We start from the raw sequence: 22,642 nt of genomic DNA on the forward strand, positions 1-22,642 counted from the left end.
TTCGTTGAGCTTCTTGGATGGTCAGCTTTTCATCTTTCATGATGTTGGGGAAGTTTTCTGTCAGCAATTCTTCAATGATCCTCTCTGTGTTTTCTGTTTTCTCCCGCTGTTCTGGAACTCCGATCCCGTGTAGATTTTTGCTTTTGATTGTATTTCACATAATTCTCAGGGTTTCTTCATTTTTCTTCATTCTTTTTTCTGATTTTTCCTCAAAAAGAATTGTATCCAAGTGTTTTTCTTCAATTTCACTGATCCTATCTTCCATCATTTCAAACCTGCTCCTCAGCCCTTCTATGACACTGTCCATTTCTGAAATCTTATTGTTTATCTTTTGGATTTCTAATTCTTGTTTTTGTATGATTTCTAGTTGTGAATTTATTTTAGCATTTTGTTCCTGTATTATTTTCATGAATTCTTCCATTTTTTTGTCTGTATTTTCCATGAATTTGTCTGACTTTTTCATGAATTTGTTTATTTTTTCCTCATTTTTGTCTGCTTTTGGCGTCAACTCTTGGATAATTCTGAATATTAGAGATCTGAATTCCCTATCAGTTAGGTCTAGTGCCTTTTCTTTTACTGGGAAGTCATCTGGTGTTTCATTTTGTATGCCTACTGGAACTATCCTGTCCTGTTTTTGTAAATGTTTTGATATTGTCTGCTGTCTTCGGGGCATTCAGTGGTTATTTTCCTTATTTATTGACTGTAGATTTGTTTGTTTCATCCTGCTTTTTTGTTTTATTTGGTTATGTCTGAGCAGGTGGGTTGTGCGTTCTTTGTTGTTTGCTCATCTGTGGGCATGATACTTTTCACCTCCTTCTCCAATGGGGAGGGTCAGTCACTCAGGTATGGTACAGTAGGGCAGGTCCAGCTGAAGGGGAGTTGCTGGGATGGGTTGTTTGTGGCACTTACCAGGGATGACAGTGCAGACTGGGAATCAATGCAGGACAGGTTCCAGCAGGCCATGCCTGTGCTGCTTGGGAATGTGATGTTCAGCACACAGTACAGGTAAGCATGATGGAGGGGTAGACTGTGATGTGTGGAGCTAAGATGGGTATGGAAAATAGGAGAGAGAGAAAAGAGGAACAGGAGCCAAAAACAAACAAACAAAAGAGTGCTAAGGGAGGCTGCTATTGGAGCAGAAAGATGAGAGACTCAGAAATGAGGAAAAACAAAACTTAAAAAAAAGGAAAAGGGTAAAAGAAAAAAATGAATAAACTGAGAAACTGGAAATGAAGAAAGATAAAAAGAGAATAAGTGAGAGAAGAAAACAAAACAAAGAAACAAAAAAAAAACCAAAACCAAGAAAAAAAATGCCCCCAGGGATGTCCCTGTGCGTCTGCACAGAGTAAGCGGGTAGTTTTGAAGTTGCGCAGTACTGCCCAGCAGCTAGAAGGGGCTCCCAGGCTGAGAAAAGAAAAAGAAAACAAGCAAACAAATCAAAACAGAACAAATCAGAGCAAACAAACAAATAAAAAAGCCCCAGGGGTCCCACCAGTGTGGCAGCATGAGCCAGGAAGCAGTTTCACGGTTGAGTGGTGTTTCACAGCCTTTCAGGAAGAAGCAAAGATGGTGCACGGAGCCAGGTATTTGAGAGAAAGGAGGGGGAGGTGGCGAGAGGTAAGGAAGAAATCGAAAGAAGCAGAAAAAAGCAACACCAGCAGCCAACAAAAGGCACTCAGAGGGCCAGTCAGTGTGGGCGGGTGGAATCCAAGTGACACTGGGTGAAGCTGGTGCTTCCTGGCCAAGAGACCATGGCTGTGGGAAGCACAGGAGGTCAAGTGGGGGTGAAGAAGGGTAGTGGGTAGGGAAACCTATATCACTGGTTACCGGTTGTTCTATCTCCTGCTGTAAGCTCCGTGAAGCTGCTTTCTTGTACCCCCTGTTCGCTGATCTCCGATAGGAGTCCAAGATGGCGGATCTGTGCTGCGGTAGCTGATAGGGGACCTCTGCATGTATCTCTCCTCACTCTCTGTTCTCGGTCAGTTTCTTATTCCATTCGGTGCTTGGCTGAGTTCTTCATCTCTTCATTTGATGCTTAGGGTTTCAGGATTGACATGTGACTCTGTTTGACTTAGTTTTTCTGATCTTTGCTCTGGAGGGATGGCGTGGTGCTTCTGACTATAGCACCATGTTGCCCGTTTAAGTCCGCCAGAGCTCATAATTTTTTATGAAAAAAAATATTATGGAGGAGTAACATACTTATACTATGGTATAAGGTATTTATTATGAGTTATGATAAGCCATACTCCAATCTTCCACATCCACAAGTAAGTATAAACTCAACTGAACGTACACCATATTGTTGAATGTCAAGTTATTAAAAGTATATATTTCTATTTTCTGTATTAATAATAAAACTGTTGAATATAATCAATACCTGAACCGATTTTTACCTATTTGTCTGCAAACACAACCAGAGGAAGAATCAGGTTTCTTCCGACAAGTTGATGAAGGTGTTTTTTGGTTTCAGGTAATTGGTTGTGATCTGCGGAATCTGCTGATGCACCACAGCAGCAATGCCCTGGACAGGTACCTTTCCCAATAACAATGGAAAGGTTCACTGCCACTAACTACAGAGAACAGTAGGGGAAGAAAGTACGATAAAAAGAAACTGCAAATGAAACAACCAGAACAGAAAATAATAAGAATGTTCATGCACTGTGAAGAATGTAACCAATGTCACTGAACAGCTTGTGTACAATTTGTTGAATGGGAACAACTGCTATGTAAATGTTCACCAAAAACACAGTAAAACATTATTATTTAAAAAAGAGAGAGAGGCAGAGACAATATCGCGCTACAGACAGAAGCACCATGCTGTCCCTCTGCAGCAAAGACCTGAAAACTCAAGTAAAACAGGTACAAACATCAAACCCTAAGCATGAACTGAGGGGATAAATAACTAGATCAAGCACCAAATGGAAGAAGAAAATGACAGAGAACAGAGAAGGAGGAGAGCTATGGAGTGGAGGTCTCCTGACAGCTAATGTGGCACAGCTTCTCCAACTTGGAGCACAGTCAGTAATGACCCTGAACAGGGAGTATGGGAAGGAATTACTTCATACAGACTTCAAAAGTTTCACACTGAGGGCTCTCCAAGAGATTAGGAAAGACATAAAGGAAAAAACAAACAAAACTAAAGGAAAAATAGACAAAATTATGGAAAATACAGACAAAATCAGGGAAAACACAGACAAAGCAATGGAAGAACTCAGGAAAATAATACAAGAATAAAATATCACAATAAACAATTAGAAATCATACAAAAATAGCAATTAGAAATCCAAAAGATAAAATTTCAGAAAAGTGCAACACAATAGAAGGCTTCTAAGAGCAAATCTGAAACTGGAAGACAGGGTCAGTGAAATTGAAGACAAATCTACGGCTACCACTCTGAGGAAAAATCAGAGAAAATAATGAAGAAAAATGAATAAAACCTGAGAACTATGAGGGATACAATCAAGAGCAAAAATCTGTGCATGATCAGAGTTCCAGAATAGGAGGAGAAAACAGAAAACACAGAGAGGATCACTGAAGATTTGCTGACAGAAAACATCTGTAATATCATGAGAAATGAGAAGCTGACCATCGAAGAATCTCAACAAAACTCATATAGGATAGAGCCCAAAAGAAAGTCACCAACACATATCATAATCACACTTGTTAAAACCAAAGACAAAGAAAGAATCCTGAGAGCAGTTCAAGAAAAACAAAAAGTCACATACAGCGTTGAAACAATAAGACTAAGCTCTGATTACTCAGCAGAAACCGTGCAGGCAAGAAGTCAATGGAATGACATATATAAAACCTTGAAAGAAAAAAACTGTCAACCAAGAATAACATATCCTGCGAAACTCTTGCTCAAATATGATGGTGAAATTAGGACATTTCAGAGAAACAAAAATTAAGGGAATAGGTAAAAACCAAATCAAACTAACGAAAATTATTAAAGGGAGTACTTTGGTTAGAGAACCAACAACATCAGACAACAACCTGAATCTAGAACACAACATCAGTCAGATACCATCCTAGGTAATGAGCTCTCAAGGATACAAACCTAAAGTATTTACAACAGGGAACCAGAGGCATCAATCTGTAAATGATAACATCAGAACAATACAAGGGGGAATCAGTGGTGTAGGTACAGAACTTCCAAACAGCAAGGAGACAAGGTGATCTCAAGTAATAAAAGACTGGTTCATACACAGGTTTCCACAAAGAAAGTGAAGAAATCTACTCATCAAAATAAAGAAGAAAAACATGAAGTCTCAGTAAACACAAAATCTACCATAACAAAAGAAATGAAAAGTAATTCCACAAACAAAAGGAACTCAGCACAGGAGAGTAAGAGAAACAAAGAAAATGTTATCACCACAAAAAAAGCACTACAAAATGACAGCAATAAACTCAAACTGATCGATAATCACACTGAACCTAAATGGCTGAAATGCACCCATAAAGAGACAGAAGAGTGACAGAACGGATTAAAAAAACATGACCCATAAATATGTTGTCTACAAGAGACACCCCTTAGACACAAAGACATTAATATATTAAAAATCAAAGGATGGAAAAAATATATCAAGCAAATAGCTACCATAAAAGAGCAGGAGTGGCAATACTAATCTCAGATAAAATAGACTTTAAGGTAAAATTCACCATAAAGGACAAGGGAAAACATTATATAATTATTAAAGGGACAGTCCACCATGAAGACATAACCATAATAAATATCTATGCAACCAACAACAAGGCTCCAAAATACAAAAAAACAAACTCTAACAGCACTGAAAAGAGAAATTAACAGTTCCATAATCATAGTAGGACACTTCAACACACCACTCTCAGTAAAGGACACAACATCTAGAAAGAAACTCAAGAATGATATGGAAGATCTAAAGGCCACAGTCAGCCAACTTGACCTCATAGACATACATAGAACACTCCACTCAATAGCAGCAAAGTATACATTCTTTTCCAACACACATGGAACGTTCTCCAGAATAGACTACATCTTAGGCCACAAAGCAACCCGCAACAAAATCCGAAACATCAAAATAATACAAAGCCTCTTCTCTGATCACAATGTCATAAAAGTAGAAATTATTAACAGGAAGCGTAAGGAAAAAAAATTAAAAATATGGAAACTGAATAACACCTTTCTGAAAAACCACTAGGTAATAGGAGAAATCTAAGACAGAATAAAAAAAAATTGCTAAAATCAAATGAGAATGAAAACACATCATACCAAAACCTTTTGGACACAGCAAAGGTAGTGCTCTGAGGTCAGTTTATACCACAGATGCATATATCAAAAAAGAAAAGGATAAAATCAAAATGTTAGCTTTACAACTGAAATAGAAAAAGAACAGCAAAAAAAGGCACAGCCACCAGAAAAAGGAAATAATAAAGAACAGAGTAGAAAAAAATGAAATACAGAATAGAAAAACAATTGAAAGAATCAATAAAACCAAAAGCTTTATTGGTTCTTTGAAAGAATCAACAAAATCTACAAATCACTGACCAAAATGACAGAAGAAAAACAGGAGAGGAAGCAAATAACTCAAATAAGAAATGAATGGGGGACATTACAACAGTCACAACTGAATAAAAAGAATCATAACAGAGTGCTATGAAAAACTGTACTCCAAGAAGTTTGAAATCATGGTGGCACAGTGCTTAAACATTCAGCTGCTAACCAAAAGGGTGGCAGTTTGAATTCACCAGCAGCTCCTTGGAAAATCTATGGGGCAGTTCTACTCTGTCCTATAGGGTCACTATGAGACAGAATCCACTCGACAGCAGTGGGTTTGGTTTGGTTTTTGTTTTATACAAAACCAGTGGCGAACATCACTCTCAATGGAGAGACGCTGAAAACATTCCCCTGAGAATGGAAACAAGACAAGGATGCCCTTTATCACCACTCCTATTTAACACTGTTCTTGAAGTGGACCTAAGTAGGGCAATAAGGCAAGAAAAAGAAATAAAGGGCATCCAAATTGGTGAGGAAGAAGTAAAACTATGCCTATTCGCAGATAATACAATATTATACATACAGAACCCAAAAGACTCCACAAGAAGACTACTGGAACTAACAGAACAATTCAGAAGAGTAGCAGGATACAAGATCAACATATAAAAATCAGTTGAATTCTTATACACTAATAAAGAGAGATGAAAGGAAATCAGGACGCAATACCATTTATTATAGCCCCTAAAAAAATAAAATACTAAGGAATAAATCTAACCAGGGACATAAAAGACTTATACAAAGAAAACTACAAAACACTATTACAAGAAACCAAGAGACCTACATAAATGGAAAAAACATACCATGCTCATGGATAGGTAGACTTAACACTGTGAAAATGTCAATTCTACCCAAAGCAATCTACAAATACAATGCAATCAGATTCAAATACTAACAGCATTCTTTAATGAGATGGAAACACTAGTCATTAAACTTATATGGAAAGGAAAGAGGCCTCAGATAAGTAAAGCATTATTGAAGAAGAAGAACTGAGTAAGAGGCCTCACACTACCTGACCTCAGAACCTACTACACAGCTATGGTAGTCAAAACAGCCTGGTACTGGTACAATGACAGAAACATTGACCAATGGAACAGAATCGAGAACCCAGATGTAAATCCATCCACCTACAGGCACCTGATCTTTGCCAAAGGCCCTAAGTCCATTAAATGTCCATTAAATGGACAGTCTTTTTAACAAATGGCACTGGCAAACTGGATATCCAGCTATAAAAAAATGGAACAGGACCCATACCTCACACCATACACAAAAATTAATTCAAAATAGATCAAAGACCTAAATATAAAACCAGAAACTATAAAGATCATGGGAAAAAAAAAACAGAGTCAATGCTAGGGGCCCTAATACACAGCATAAACAGGATACAAACCATATCTAACAATATACAAACACCAGAAGATAAGCTAGACAACTGAGATCTTCTAAAAATTAAACACTTATGCTCATCAAAAGACTTTACCAAAAGAATAAAAAGAGAACCTACAGACTAAGAAAAAAAATTTGGCTATGACTTATCCAACAAAGGTCTAATCTCTAAAATCAACGGGAAAACCCAACACCTCTACAACTAAAAAACAAATAATCAAATTTAAAAATAGGTAAAGGATATCATCTTAGTTATCTAGTGCTGCCATAACAGAAATACCACAAGTGGATGGTTTTAAGGAAAAGAAGTTTATTTCCTCACAGTCAAAGTAGGCTAAAAGTTCAAATTCAGGGCATCAGCTCCAGGGGAAGTCCTTCTCTCTCTGTAGGCCTTCTCATCAGTGTTCCCCCAGACTAGGAGCTTCCTGGCGCAGGGACCCCGGTCCAAAGGACGCGCTCTGCTCCCGGAACTGCTTTCTTGATGGTATGAGGTCCCTGGTCTCACTGCTCACTTCTGTCTTTTATATCTCAAGAGATTGCCTCAGGACACAATCCAGTCTTGTAGATCAGGTCCTGCCTTACTAACACAACTGCCACACACCCTCCCTCATTAACATCATAGAGGCAGGTTTACAACATAAAGGAAAATCACACAGTACCAGCAATCAGGGCCTAGCCAAATTGATACACACATTTTTGGGGGGACATAATTCAAACCATGACAGATATGAACAGATGCTTCAACAAAGAAGACATTCAGGTGGCTAACAGACACATGAGGAAACGCTCGCTATCACCAGCCATTAGAGAAATATCAATTAAAACTACTATGAGATACCATCCCACCCTGACATTACTCACACAATAAAAAGAAACAAAAAATAACAAATGTTGGAGAGGCTGTAGGGAAATTGGAACTCTTATGCACTGCTGGTGGGAATGTAAAATGGTACAACCACTATGAAAAATGATATGGTGACTCCTTAAAAAGCTAGAAATAGAAATACCATAGGATCCAGCAATCCCACTCCTAGGAATACATCCTAGAGAAATAAGAGCTGTCACAGGAATAGACATGTGTACAACCATGTTTGTTACAGCATTATTCACAATAGCAAAAAGATGGAAACAACCTAAGTGCCTATCAACAGATGAACGGATACACAAACTATGGTACATACACACAATGGAATACTCCACAATAATAAAGAACAATGATGAATCTGTGAAACATCTCACAACATGGATGAATCTGCAGGGCGTTATGATGAGTGAAATAAGTCACTCACAAAAGGGCAAATACTGTATGAGACCACTATTACAAAAACTCATGAAAAGGTTTACATACAGAAAGAAACAATCTTTGATGGTTATGAGGGAGGGGAGAGGGGAGAGGGAAAAACACTAACCAGACAATAGGTAAGTGGTAACTTTGGGGAAGGTTAAGATAGTACACAATACTGGGGAAGTCAGCACAACTTGACCAAGGCAGTCACAGAAGCTTCACAGACACATCCAAACTCCCTGAGGGACCAAGTTACTGGGCTGAGGGCTGGGAACCATGATCTTGGGGGACATCTAGCTCAACTGACATAACATAGTTTATAAAGAAAATGTTCTACATCCTACTTTGGTGAGTAGCGCCTGGGGTCTTAAAAGCTTTCAAGTGGCCATCTAAGATGCATGTACTGGTCCAACCCTGTCTGGAGCAATGGAGAATGAAGAAAACCAAAGACACAATGGAACGATTAGTTCAAAGGCCTAATGGACCACAATTACCACAGCCTCCATCAGACTGAGTCCAGAACAACTAGATGATGCCCGGCTACCACCACCGACTACTCTGACAAGGATCAAAATAGAGGGTCCTGGGCACCGTGGGAGAAAAATGTAGAACAAAATTCAAACTCACAAGGACCAGACTTATTGGTCTGACAGAGTCTGGAGAAATCCTGAAAGTATGGGCCCCGGACACCCTTTTAACTCAGTACTGAAGTCACTCCTGAAGTTCGCCCTTCAGCCAAAGATTAGACAGGCCTATAAAACAAACAATAATACGTGTAGTTCAACCATGTATATGAGACTAAGTGGGCACACCAACCCAAAAGCAAAGATGAGAAGGCAGGAAGGGACAGGAAAAGTGGACAAATAGAAATAGGGAACCCTAGATCAAGAAGTAAGTGTTGACACATCACAGGGTTGGCAACCAATGTCACAAAACAATGTGTGTATTAATAGTTTAACAAGAAACTAGTTTGCTCTGTAAACTTTCACCTAAATCACAATGTAAAAAAAAAAGAACAATGACAAATCCATGAAACATCTCACAATACGGATGAATCTGAAAGGCATTATACTGAGTGAAATAAGTCAATCACAAAAGGACAAATATTGTATGAGACCACTATTATAAAAACCCAAGAAAAGGATTACGCATAGAAAAAAACAATCTTTGATGGTAAAGAGAGAGGGGAGGGGTGGGGAGTGGAAATCACTAATTAAATAGTAGACAAGTGCTAGCTTTCGTGAAAGGAAGGACAACACACAGTATAGGTGAAGTCAACACAACTTGATCAAGGCAAAGTCACAGAAGCTTCCTAGACAAATCCAAACACCTTGATGGACCAAGTTACTGGGGCTGAGGGCTGGGATCCGTGGTCTCAGGGGACATCTAGGTCAATTGGCATAACATAGTTCATTAAGAAAATGTTCTATATCCTACTTTGGTGAGTGGCTTCTAGGGTCTCAAAAGCTTACAAGCAGCTATCTAAGACACATCTATTGGTCCTATCCCGTCTGGAGCAAAGGAGAATGAAGAAAACCAAAGACACATGGAAAATACTAGTCCAAAGTATTAAAGGACCACATGAAGCAGAGACTCCACCTTCCTGAGCCAGAAGAACTAGATGGTGCCCGGCTACCACCACCAACTATTCTGACAGGGATCACAATAAAGGGTCCCAGACAGAGAGGGTGAAAAATGTAGAACAAAATTCAAATTCTCCAAAAAATAAGACTTACTGGTCTGACAGACACTGAAGGAACCCCCAAGATTACAGCCCTAGGACACTCTACCAACTCAGAACTGAAGCCACTCCCAAAGTCCACTTTTCAGCCAAAGATTAGACAGGTATATAAAACAAATAATAACACACATGAAGAACGTGCTTCTTAGTTCAATCAAGCATAGGTGACCAAACAGGCAATACCTGCCCAAAAGCAAAGACGAGAAGACAGGAAGGGACAGGAAAACTGGACGAACAGACACAGGGAACCTGAGGTGGAAAGGTAGAGTGCTGACACATTACAGGGATTGCAGCCAATGTCACATTGCAGGTGTTGCAACTAATGTCACAAAACAATTTGTGTATACATTTTTGAATGAGAAACTAATTTGCACTGTAAACTTTCACCTAAAGCACCATAAAATTAAAAAATAGTAAGTAAATAAATGAATAAAGAGTGAAAACTCATTTGATACCACCACCATTGGAGGTGAGTATTTCACTAACTCCTTACTGGGAGAAACTATATTTAAAAAGAAACTATTAAGCATTTGCCCTGTCTTTTTAGGAGGAAGTATAGTTCATCCCCACTTAATGACCAAAAGCTTTTCTTTACAAAAGAATGCCAGCTACAATACACAGAAATAATGACAGACTGAGAAAATTACCACTTCCGACTCCCAGTGAAATAACTGATTCAGGCAAGGTTCATCAAAGGATATTAAAACCATTCATTAAAAGGTTAGCAGAGAACAGGATATTGATATGATACTGAATTAACACCTCACACATTACCTACTGATTGCAAAGGAATGCATGTACCTTTTCAAGGGAGCAATCTGACAGTCATTGCTATACATAAGTGATTTAACTTAGTAATGGAGTCCCTGGATGGTGCAAATGGTTAATGCGCTCGGCTGCTATCCAAAAAGTTGGAAGTTCAAATCCACCCAGGGGCCTGTTGATCTACTTCTGAAAAATCATCCATTGAAAACTTCCAGAGCACAATTCTACTCTGACTCACATATGGGGTCCCCATGAGCTGAAATCAGCTCAGTGGCAACTGGTAACTTAGCAATGTGAACAGTGGAGAAAACTGGACATTGTATGCATCTCACAGATGCAATGTGAAGTACACAGCATCACGTACAAAGGGTTTTGCCACAATTAATTAAGCTTTATTAAATCAATCCTCTAGACAGCCTAGACCTAACTTGCAGTTTACAGAAAATACAGGGGAATAGGAGAACAAGTTTAAGAATAACACAATGAAGTAATCAAATAAACCCAGCATGTGGGTCATTCCATAAGACAATTTGCCTGGACTCTCAACATCATTTGTAAAAGTGGATGAACTATTCTAGATTCTAGATTATCACACCTAAAACAATAACAATATTCCAAAGACTAAATAGACATAAAATCAAATGATGCACTTGGCTGGATTCTGGGTTGAGGAAACAGCTAAAAAATAAATTTTGGAGATAATTGGGGAAATGTTAACATGGACTAGGTACTAGATGTTATCAAAGAATTATTATTGTTTCAGGTGTGATAACATAATTATAGTTAGGTGGGAAAACAGTCTTATATGTAGGCAAAAAGTTAACAATTATTGAATCTATACGGTGGGTATATAGTGTTTATTGTATAATTCACTCAAACTTTACGGATGTTTGCAATTTTTTGTAAGACTTGGGGGAAGTTTAAGTATAGAATATTTATCTATGAGGTATTCTAGCCAAAAATGATTAACTTTAATCCATGAAGCTTTTTGATATAACTTTTAGTTTATAAGAAGCATAAGGAACATAGGAGTAAGCTAAATGACATCATGAGGAAGCAGGCTAACAAAGCCAGTTGGTAGCATATTCTGTAAGACAACTGGCCTGGTCTTCCAGTTAGCTCTTAAGCTGAATGGCAGATACACAAATGAATCACTGATGATGTTTCTGAGTCACTGAATTTACTGCCCCTAGTGCTGACTTTAAGGAGCCCTAGTGGCACAACCGTTATGCGCTCAGCTCCTAGCCAAAAAGTCGGCGATCTGAAACCATCAGCCACTTTGCGAGAGAAAGACTTGGCGATCTGATCCCGTAAAGATTACAGCCCAGGAAACCCTAGGCTGTACTACTCCTTCACATGGGGTTTCTGTGAGTCAAAATCAACAACACACAACAACATTGCTGACCTTATGAGGCCCTGGTGGTTCCGTGGTAAAATTTTCGCCTTCCATGCCGGAGACCTGGTTAGATTCCCGGTCAATGTACCTTATGCACAGCCACCATCTGTCTGTCAGTGGAGGCTTGTGTGTTGCTATGATGCTGAACAGGTTTCAGAAGGGCTTCCAGACTAAGACAGAATAGAAGAAAGGCCCAACAAACTACAGTAAAACCTGTGAAATCAGAACCTGTGTAAGGTGGAAACCGGTCAGAGAAGGAAAACTCAAATATTTTCCACTAAATAGAGAACAAAAGAAAAGTGGTGACTGTACCCTGTCAAAGGTGGAAAACTTGCAAGACCTGGAAAAACAGGGCAGTCCTGTCGAGTTCGGGCTCTCACAAGTTTTGCTGTACTTTTAAAATTCAGCCAATGGAAAACCTACGGATCACAACAGTCCTATCCACAACCGATCATGGTGAAGGCACAGAACCAGGCAGCATTTCATCCCACTATGCATGACGCTGCCAAGAGTCAGGGGCCAACAGCTAACAACAGTACTTACCTTATGAGTAACTGTTTGTGAGACAGTAACTTTTCCTCAGTCTTTAAGCCCCATTTTGAGTTAGGTTTATCATTACTTATAGTTAAATATATCCAAACTGAAACAATTCCTTGACGTGGATATTGTACCACTGGGATCTTATTTAGTATAAACCATCATTTAATCCTATTCTGTTTGTCTAATCATACCATTAAAACCTTAGAATAGTTACCCCTACTATGAAAAGGTTTATTTGGGAAGAAGAGGCTTCTTCCATGAAAACATTTTCATTTAGCAAGTGATACCAAGGAAAATCAAGATTTTTTTTTAAAAAAAAAAAGATCTATAAACTGCCAAACAGATAAGGAATTAGGCTTGTACTCTTGCCCTCTGCAGGCAGCAGCTTATCAGCCTGGAAGATCACACACTCCCCACTGGAACTACAGGCTGGAGGTCAGACCTTGAATTCAGCAACTCACTGTGGGAGTTCCCCAGAGGAGAGAAAACAAGTAAGTGAGGCAATTTAGTTCAGAAAGGGGCAAGTTCTCTGCTGTTTTGATCAGAGGAATAAAGAAGAACTACGGTTTCTTTCAATCATACCAAGGATCATGAAAATGGCACAGGATGGGGCCACGTTTTGTTCTGTTGTACGTGGGGTTCCACGAGTCAGAGCAAACTGGACGGCAACCAAGAACACTGACAACATGGTTTCTCCACAGGCAAATTCTGTACTGGAGACCAAGATGCCTTTATGTTCTTCTAAAGAAATAAGACTTCTAGCCGTAGGAGAACCCGTACTACCTGTACAGCCACAGGAGTCAAAACAGCCTGGTACCGGTACAATGCCAGATACATTTGACAATGGAACAGAATTGAGAACCCAGATGTAAACCCATCCACTTACAGTCACCTGACCTGTGACAAAGACCCAAAGTCCATCAAATGGGGAAAAGGCAGTCTTTTTAACAAATGGTGCTGACAAAACTGGATGTCCATCTGCAAAAAAAATGAAACAGGACCTATACCTCACACCATACACAAAAACTAATTCAAAATGGATCAAAGACCTAAATATAAAACCAAAAACTATAAAGATCATAGAAGAAAAAATACAGTCAACACAAGAGGCCCTAATACACGGCATTAACAGGATAGAAACCATAACTAACAATACACAAACACAAGAAGATAAGCTGGATAACTGGGATCTTCTAAAAATTAAACACTTACGCTTATCAAAAGACTTCACCAAGAGTAAAAAGAGAACCTACAGACTGGGAAAATATTTTTGGCTATGACAAATCTGACAAAGGTCTAATCTCTAAAATCTACAGGAAAATCCAACATCTCTACAACAAAAAGACAAATAATACAATTAAAAAATGGGCGAAGGATATAAACAAACACTTCACCAAAGAAGATATTCAAGCAGCTAACAGACACAAGAGAAAATGCTCGCCATCACTAGCCATTGGAGAAATGCAAATCAAAACCACAATGAGATACCATCTTACCCCAATATTACTTGCACGAATCAAAAAAACAGAAAATAACAAATGCTGGAGAGGCTGTGGGGAGACTGGAACTCTTACGCACTGCTGGTGGGAATGCAAAATGGTACAACCACTATGAAAAATGATATGGCACCTCCTTAAAAAGCTAGAGATAGAAATACCATAAGATCCAGCAATCCCACTCCTAGGAATATATCCTAGAGAAATAAGAGCCCTCACACGAATAGACATATGCATACTCATGTTCATTACAGCATTGTTCACAATAGCAAAAAGATGGAAACAACCTAGGTGCCCATAAACAGATGAATGGATAAATAAACTATGGTACATACACACAATGGAATACTACACAACAATAAAGAACAATGATGAATCTGCGAAGCATCTAACAACGTGGATGAATCTGGAGGGCATTATGCTAAGTGAAGTAAGTCAGTCACAAAAGGATAAATATTGTATGAGACCACTACTATAAAAACTCACAAAAAAAATTACACACAAAAAGAAACAATCTTTGATGGTTACCAGAGAGGGGAGGGGGGAATACTAAACAGACAACAGATTAAGTGCTAACTTTGGTAAAGGGTAAGACAGTACACTACTGGAGAAGCCAGCACAACTTGACAAAGGCAAGGTCACGGAAGCTCCATAAACACATGCAAACTCCTTAAGGGACCAAATTACTGGGCTGAGAGCTGTGGGGACTGTGGTCTCAGGGAACATCTAGCTCAACTGGCATAACATAGTTTATAAACAAAATGTTCTATGTTCTACTTTTGGTGAGTAGCCTCTGGGGTCTTAAAAGTTTGTGAGCAGCCATCTAAGATACTCCACTGGTCTCACCCCATCTAGACCAAGGGAGAATGAAGAAAACCAAAGACACAAGGGAAAAATTAGTCCAAAGGACTAACGGACCACAACTACCACAGCCTCCACCAGACTGAGTCCAGCACAACTAGATGGTGCCCAGCTACCAACTGCTCTGACAGGGATTACAATAGAGGTTCCTGGACAGAGCTGGAGAAAAATGTGAAACAAAATTCTAACTCAAAAAAAAAGACCAGACTTACTGGTCTGACAGAGACTGGAGAAACCCCGGGGGAATGGCCCCCAGACACCCTTTTAACTCAGCACTGAAGTCACTCCTAAGGTTCACCCTTCAGCCAAAGATTAGACAGGCCTATAAAACGAGACTAAAGGGGCACAGCAGCCCAGAGGCAAGGACTAGAAGGCAGGAGGGGACGGGAAAGCTAGTAATGGGGAACCCAAGGTCAAGAAGGGGAGAGTGTTGACGTGTCACGGGGTTGGCAACCAATGTCACAAAACAATATGTGTATTAATTATTTAATGAGAAGCTAGTTTGCTCTGTAAACCTTCATCTAAAGTACAATAAAAAAAATTCTTAAAAAAGAGAAAGAAGACTTCTATTCTACTTCCATTTGCGGATATAAAGAGATGGGTAAACAAGATAAAGGGAACAATGAAAGGAGAAAGACGCACACAAACCATTTATTCTGTCTGGCAGCCAATTTATGACGTAAGTCTTTAACATGCATCATCTCATGTAATCCTCAAAAAACCCCGCAAAGGTAAGTCTCCTCATTTTACAGATGAAGCTAAAGCTCAAAGGAGCACTGGTGGCACAACAATTAAGCACACAGCTGCTAACCCAAAGGCTGGTGGTTTGAACCCACTCAGTGGCTCCACAGTAGAAAAACATGGCAATCCACTCCCATAGCGATTATAGCCTAGAAAACCCCAAAGGGCAGTTCTACTCTGTCACCTGGGGTCTCTATGAGTCAGAATCAGAAAAAGAAGCTAAAGCTCAGAGAGTTCTAGTAAACTGCCAAAGGCCGCCGACTAATGGTTGATGGAGCTGGGATTCAAATCTACATCTGTCTTGACTCTGAAGTCCATATTCTTTCCTTTATACCTTATGCAAGAAGAACAAGAGACTGCAGAACAACTCAGTCTTGGAATATTATCCCTTAGAATGGACTCAAAGGCTGCCCCCACCAGCTCTTCTTGCCCTCTGCTGCCAAAGGCAATACTGGCCACACTGTGAAGATACAGCTCAGCTAAGCTCATTAGAACTCCATTACAAGGACAGACTGCTACCATTCTGGATTCCCAGACCCCAAAGCATGGCCCTCACCTCTGTCAGCCACTTCACATGAATAATCCTGTTCACAAGAGAAAAGAGATAAAATAAGGGGCTTTGTTCCAAGCAGCTGCACCCCTACCTGCCCTCCTCCAGCTTCACTCTAAAGCTGACACTTGGTGCTTGTCCCACTGATGGTGATTCCACAATTACCTAAAGTCCAACAAGAGACGGCCCCCAGAAGTGTGGTGCTGCTGTAGATGGCATGCATGTACATCAGGTGTGCCATCAGCTCTGCCAGCCACCACCAGCAAAGGAGGCGACCCAGCCCCAGGGCCAGGATGCAGAGGGTGGACTTCAAGGAGCAGTGCTCTTGCTGCTGCATCTACAGTGGAAAAGAAACAAGTAATTAGATTGTGCATGGATTTTTAAGACCTTTTAAATAGTCCCCTAGATGATGTTTTTAAGAAGCTTCCCTCAAATATTACCACCATGTCCACTAACACAGGGTTAGTTTGCTTTGCCTTGGGACTACTCAGCATTCTTGGGTGAAAAAGCCATACCCAAGCTTGAAAACTCTGTCCCAGAGTAAGAACAGGGTTGGGTCACAAGCCAGCCTAGTACAGAGAACCAAAGACGAGTTCAGCTTCCCTCCATCCCAGCAACAGGCCCTCAAAAATCCCAGGGTGGGAGGGCAGCACCAGGTAGATTATCCCTCCAGACTCTGGGATCCCTTGGGGCTCCAGGTGTCACCCTGTCTGTCTTTACCCATCACTCATGCAAGTTTGAGGCTAGGAAAAGTAGAGCCAACTCATGAAGGGGCAAAGAACTGGTAAGAGAAAGGGAGAAGGAGAGAGCATGCCAGAGAGCAAAAGAGAATCAAGTGTGGGTGTGTGCTTCTGCCTTAAGTTGTTTCTGAAGCGAGGCAGAATGCAAGCATACAGGGGGACATTCAAGCGACAAGTCTCTTGCTTACCAGGAGGTAGAGTGTAATAGTTAACAACATGGACATTAGAAGGAATCGGAATCAAATTCTAGACAAACTACACAGCTTTGTGACCCTGGGCACGTTTCTTAACCTGTCTGAGTCTCAGTTTCCTCATACATAAAGAAAGATTGCTATGATGATTAAATTTGATAAAGTACTGAATACAGAGCCTGGCACATAAAAAGCACTGGACAATTGGTAGTTAATATCTGAAAAGGAGTCCCTGAGTACAACAATGGTTAACTGCTAACTGCTAACTGAAAGGTTGGTCGTTCAAGTCCACCCAGAGGTGCCTCAGAAGACAGGCCTGACATTCTACTTCCAAAATATCAGCCATTGAAAACCCTAGGTAACATGGTTCTACTCTGGAACAGATGAGGTTGCCATGAGTCAGAATCAATTCAATGGCAAAAAACAACAACATCTGATAATTATGTGCCTCTTGTGCCTTCTTAACAGTCTTCTCTTGTAGTGTCCTAGACTACCATTTACAGGGCAGAATTAGCAGATGCTTTAGAGCCAAACACAGCAGGTGGGAGAAGGGTGTTTTAATTATTCACAAACTACTAAGAGTATGCTCAATACATGTGGACAAAAAAGTTATACCAAAGTGGGTTGGTTCTGTTCACAACATTAGAAGTAATATATTGGTCTCACCTCATTGCCCGTGGTTTAGAGACGCTGTCTTCGTTATCTAGTGCTGCTATAACAGAAATACCACAAATGGACGGCTTCAACAAAGAGAAATTTATTCTCTCACAGTCTAGGTGGCTAGAAGTCCAAATCCAGGGTGCCAGCTCCAGGGGAAGGCTTTCTCTCTCTTTTTGCTCCAGGGGAAGGTCCTTGTCATCAATCTTCCCCTGTCGAGGAGCTTCTCAGGCCCAAAGGATGTGCTATTCTCTTGGCTCTTGTTTCTTGGTGGTATGAGGTACCCCAAGTCTCTCTGCTTGCTTCTCTCTTTTATATCTCAAAAGAGATTGACTTACTATACAACATAATCTTGTAGATTGAGTCCTGCCTCATTAACATAACTGCCTCTAATCTTACCTCATTAACATCATAAACCAAAAAAAAAAAAAAAAAAACTCGTTGCCGTCGAGTTAATTCCTACTCATAGTGACCCTATAGGACAGAGTAGAACTGCCCCATAGGGTTCCCAGGGAGCGCCTGGTGGATTCAAACTGCCAATCTTTTGGTTAGCAGCCGAATTCTTAACCACTACGCCACCAGGGTTTCCTTCATTAACATCATAGTTGCAAGATTCACAACACATCAGAAAATCATATCAGAAGATAAAATGGTGAACAATCTCACAATAGTGGGAATCATGGCCTAGCCAAGTTGACACATATGTTTGGGGGACATAATTCAATCTATACCATTCTATCCTTTGGCTCCGAAAAATTCATGTCCTTGCCACATATAAAACACATTCACTCCATCATATCATAGCAAAAGTCTTAATTCAACTCCAAGTCCAAAATTCAAAAATTCGTCTTCATCTGTGAAATCTAGAATACAAGTTATCTGCTTCCAAAGTACAATGGTGGAACAGGCACAAGCTAGACATTTCCATTACAAATGGGAGAAATGGGAGGGAAAGAAGGGATAATAGGCACCAAGCAAGTCAACAGAATACATTACATTAGCCCCTAGGGTTTGAAAATAATCCTCTGTTCTCTGAGACCATTTAGACAATGGCTCTGCCCTCCACTCTAGGTATTGGTCATACTCTCCAGATTCTGGGTGGAGGCCCCTCAACAGGGCTTCAGCTCTGCCTTCCAGGCCTACTGGACAGTAACTCCACTCCCTCGGCTTTAGGTGGTCCCATTCTCCTAGTCTGAGTGGTGACTCCATCCTTTGATATACCCTTTGAGATTGAGGCAGCTCTGCTTCCTGTATTCTTTGTCTCTTTAGCTTCTGCTTCCAGGTTCCTTGGTCTCTTGGCACCTTGGGCCTCACTGCCCGCATCTGCCCTGCTGGGGCAAGTGTTCCAAAACTCTTTAGCTACGCAGTAAGTGCCTGGAGGCACCTTCTCACCAGTAAACTTCGGGTGGAATGCACTGGGCTTGGCAAGACTAGCTCCGATAAGTGCTCAGAGGCACCCTGCTACGCTAGCTAGGAAGCCTCCTCTGAAAAGGCACTCAGCTCTCTTGCTCTGTAGGTTGGCTCCAGCACTGTTTCGAGCTGGTCTCGAGCTGCTTCTGCTGCTGCCATTTCTCTGCTGCTTCTGTTTCTCTGCTGCTGCCATTTTTCTGTTGCTGCTTCTGGCCATCTGTGCCATCTCCAGTGTAACAGCTCTCCTCACTTCCTTCTCAGTCCTCACCAGAATTGTCTGACGTCTATAATTCCATCAACAGTCTCTTCAAGGCAATCTAGGCTTTCACTACTAGGCACTTTAAAACTCTTTCAGCCTCTACACATTCACAGTTTCAAAACTGCTTCCACATTTTAGGTATCTGTTAGAAGAGTACCGCACTCCCTGTACCAAATTATGTCTTAGTTACCTAGTGCTGCTATAACAGAAATATTACAAGTAGATGAGTTTAACAAATGAGAAATTTATTCTCTCATAGTCCATTGTTGCTGTCATTAGGTGCCCTCAGGTTGGTTCCAACTCACAGTGACCCTATGTACAAAAGAACAAAACACCACCTGGTCCTGTGCCATCCTCACAATCATTGTTATACTTGAGCCCACTGCTGCAGCCATTGTGTCAATCCATCTCATTAAGGGTCTTCCTCTTTTTCACTGACCCTCTACTTTACCAAACATGATGTCCTTCTCCAGGGACTGATCCCTCCTGATAACATTTCCAAAGCATATAAGACGTAGTCTCGCCATCCTTGCTTCTAAGGAGCATTCTGGTTGTACTTCTTTCAAGACACATCTGTTCGTTCTTTTGGCAGTCCATGGTATATTCACTATTCTTTGCCAACACCATAATTCAAAGCCATCAATTCCTCTTTAATCTTCCTTATTCATAGTCCAGTTTTCACATGCATATGAGGCAAATGAAAACACCACTGCTTGGGTTAGGTGTACCTTAGTCTTAAGGTGACATCTTTGCTTTTTAACACTTTAAGGAGGTCTTTTGCAGCAGATTTGCCCAAGGCAGTGTGTCGTTTGATTTCTTGACTGTTGCTTCCATGGGCGTTAATTGTGGATCCAAGTAAAATGAAATCCCTGACAACTTCAATCTTTTCTCCGTTTATCATGATGTTGCTTATTGGTCCAGTTGTGAGGATTTTTTTTTTTTTATGTTGAGGCATAATCCATACTGAGGGCTACAGTCTTTGATCTTCATCAGTAAGTGCTTCGAGTCCTCTTCATTTTCAACAAGCAAGGCTGTGTCATCTGCATACTGCAGGTTGTTACTGAGTCTTCCTCCAATCCTGATGCCCCATTCTTCTTCATATAGTCCAGTTTCTTTGATTATTTGCTCAGCATACAGACTGAATTCAAAGTATGGTGAAAGGATACAACCCTGACACACACCTTTCCTGACTTTAAACCACACAGTATCCCCTTGTTCTGTTCGAACAACTGCCTCTTGATTTACATACAGGTTCCTCATGAGCACAGTTAAGTGTTCTGGAATTCCCATTCTTTGCAACGTCATCCATAATTTGTTATGAACCACAGAGTCAAACGCCTTTGCACAGCTGTTAAAACACAGGTAAATATCTTTCTAGTATTCTCAGCTTTCAGCCATGATCCATCTGACATCAGCAATGATCTCCCTGGTTCCACGTCCTCTTCTGAATCTGGCCTGAATTTCTGGCAGTTCCCTGTCAATATACGGCTGTAGCCACTTTTGAATGATCTTCAGCAAAATTTTACTTGCATGTGATATTAATGATATTGTTTGATAATTTCTGCATTCAGTTGGATCACCTGTCTTGGGAAAAGGCATAAATATGGATCTCTTCCAGTCAGTTGGCCAGGTAGCTGTCTTCCAAATTTCTTGGCATAGACAAGTGAGCACTTGCAGTGCTGCATCAGTTTGTTGAAGCATCTCAATTGATATTCCGTCAATTCCTGCAGCCTTGTTTTTCACCAATGCCTTCAGTGCAGCTTGGACTTCTTCCTTCAGTACCATCAGTTCCTGATCATATGCTACCTCCTGAAATGGCTGAACATCCACCAATTCTTTTTGGTATAGTGACTGTATATTCCTTCCAACTTCTTTTGATGCTTCCTGTGTCGTTTAATATTTTCCCTATAGAATCCTTCAATATTGCAACTCGAGGCTTGAATTTTTTCTTCAGTTCTTTCAGCTTGAGAAATGCTGAGCGTGTTCTTCCCATTTGGTTTTCTATCTCCAGGTCTTTGCATGTGTCATTATAATACTTTACTTTGTTTTCTCAAGCCCCCCTTTGAAATCTTCTGTTTAGCTCTTTTACTTTATCAGTTCTTCCTTTTGCTTTAGCCACTCAATGTTCAAGAGCAAGTTTCAGAGTCTCTTCTGACATTCATTTTGGTCTTTTCTTTCTTTCCTGTCTTTTTAATGACCTCTTGCTTTCTTCATGTATGATGTCTAGGGGGCTAGAAGTCCGAATTCAGAGTGTCAGTTTCAGGGGAAGTCTTTCTTTCTCTGTTGGCTGTGGGGGAAGGTCCTTGTCATCAATCTTCCTCAGTCAAGGGGGGTCCAAAGGATGCGCTATTCTCCCTGGCTCTTGTTTCTTGGTGCTATGAGGTCCTCATGTCTCTCTGCTTGCTTCTCTCTTTTATATCTCAAAAGAGATTGACTTAGAACACAGCCTAATCTTGTAGAGTGAGTCTTGCCTCATTAACATAACTGTCTCTAATCCTGCCTCATTAACATCATAGAAGCAGGATTTACAACACATAGGAAAATCACGTCAGATGACAAAATGTAGACAATCACACAATACTGGGAATCATGGCCTAGCCAAGCTGACACACATTTTTGGGGGACGCAATTCAATCCATAACACGTACAATATGTTTCAAACTATAAATTCTAGAATGCAGAATAAGCATACCATAAAAGTTGAAATGAATTCAATTTCAGCCTTATACCACCATACAAACACAAACACAGAAAAACAAGGGCGCATGTAGGTTTTCTGGATCTCATGAACGACAAGATTTTATTAGATTGAAGGCTGCCTTAAAATGCACAGGTGAAGTGAATGCATAAATTATGAAGTGGAACCTGCAAACATTCGCTGGTCTAGGGAATGGCTTTGATTTAGCACTTGACAATTAGGGCTCAAGACACTAATAAGGGAGGGCTCATTCCCAGGGGAGGGTGATCTGGGTTCCTTAAGCGTCTACTCTCCTCCAACCTTCAAGGGTCAGTGGGTCCCACTCTGCAAAAGAGTGGCAGACACTCCTTCAGAGGAAAGGAAAGATTTATTTTTATGCCATTTTGAAACATACAC

At 40.4% G+C, this 22,642-nt stretch overlaps 1 protein-coding gene across 3 annotated transcripts in view; it reads right to left on the reverse strand.

Annotated features, from left to right (window-relative positions):
• The window catches only part of HHAT (hedgehog acyltransferase), a 635,839-nt gene that overhangs the window by 494,447 nt on the left and 118,750 nt on the right, over positions 1-22,642 (reverse strand). For all 3 annotated transcript variants that reach the window (XM_023730279.1, XM_023730278.1, XM_012555207.2), the window contains one exon: positions 16,457-16,628. In XM_023730279.1, coding sequence (XP_023586047.1) covers positions 16,457-16,628 — 172 coding nt within the window. The remainder of the gene's footprint in view (positions 1-16,456; positions 16,629-22,642) is intronic.

The sequence above is a fragment of the Trichechus manatus genome, unplaced genomic scaffold (assembly GCF_000243295.1).
Source record: "Trichechus manatus latirostris isolate Lorelei unplaced genomic scaffold, TriManLat1.0 scaffold00035, whole genome shotgun sequence".
Classification (NCBI taxonomy): Eukaryota; Metazoa; Chordata; class Mammalia; order Sirenia; family Trichechidae; genus Trichechus; species Trichechus manatus.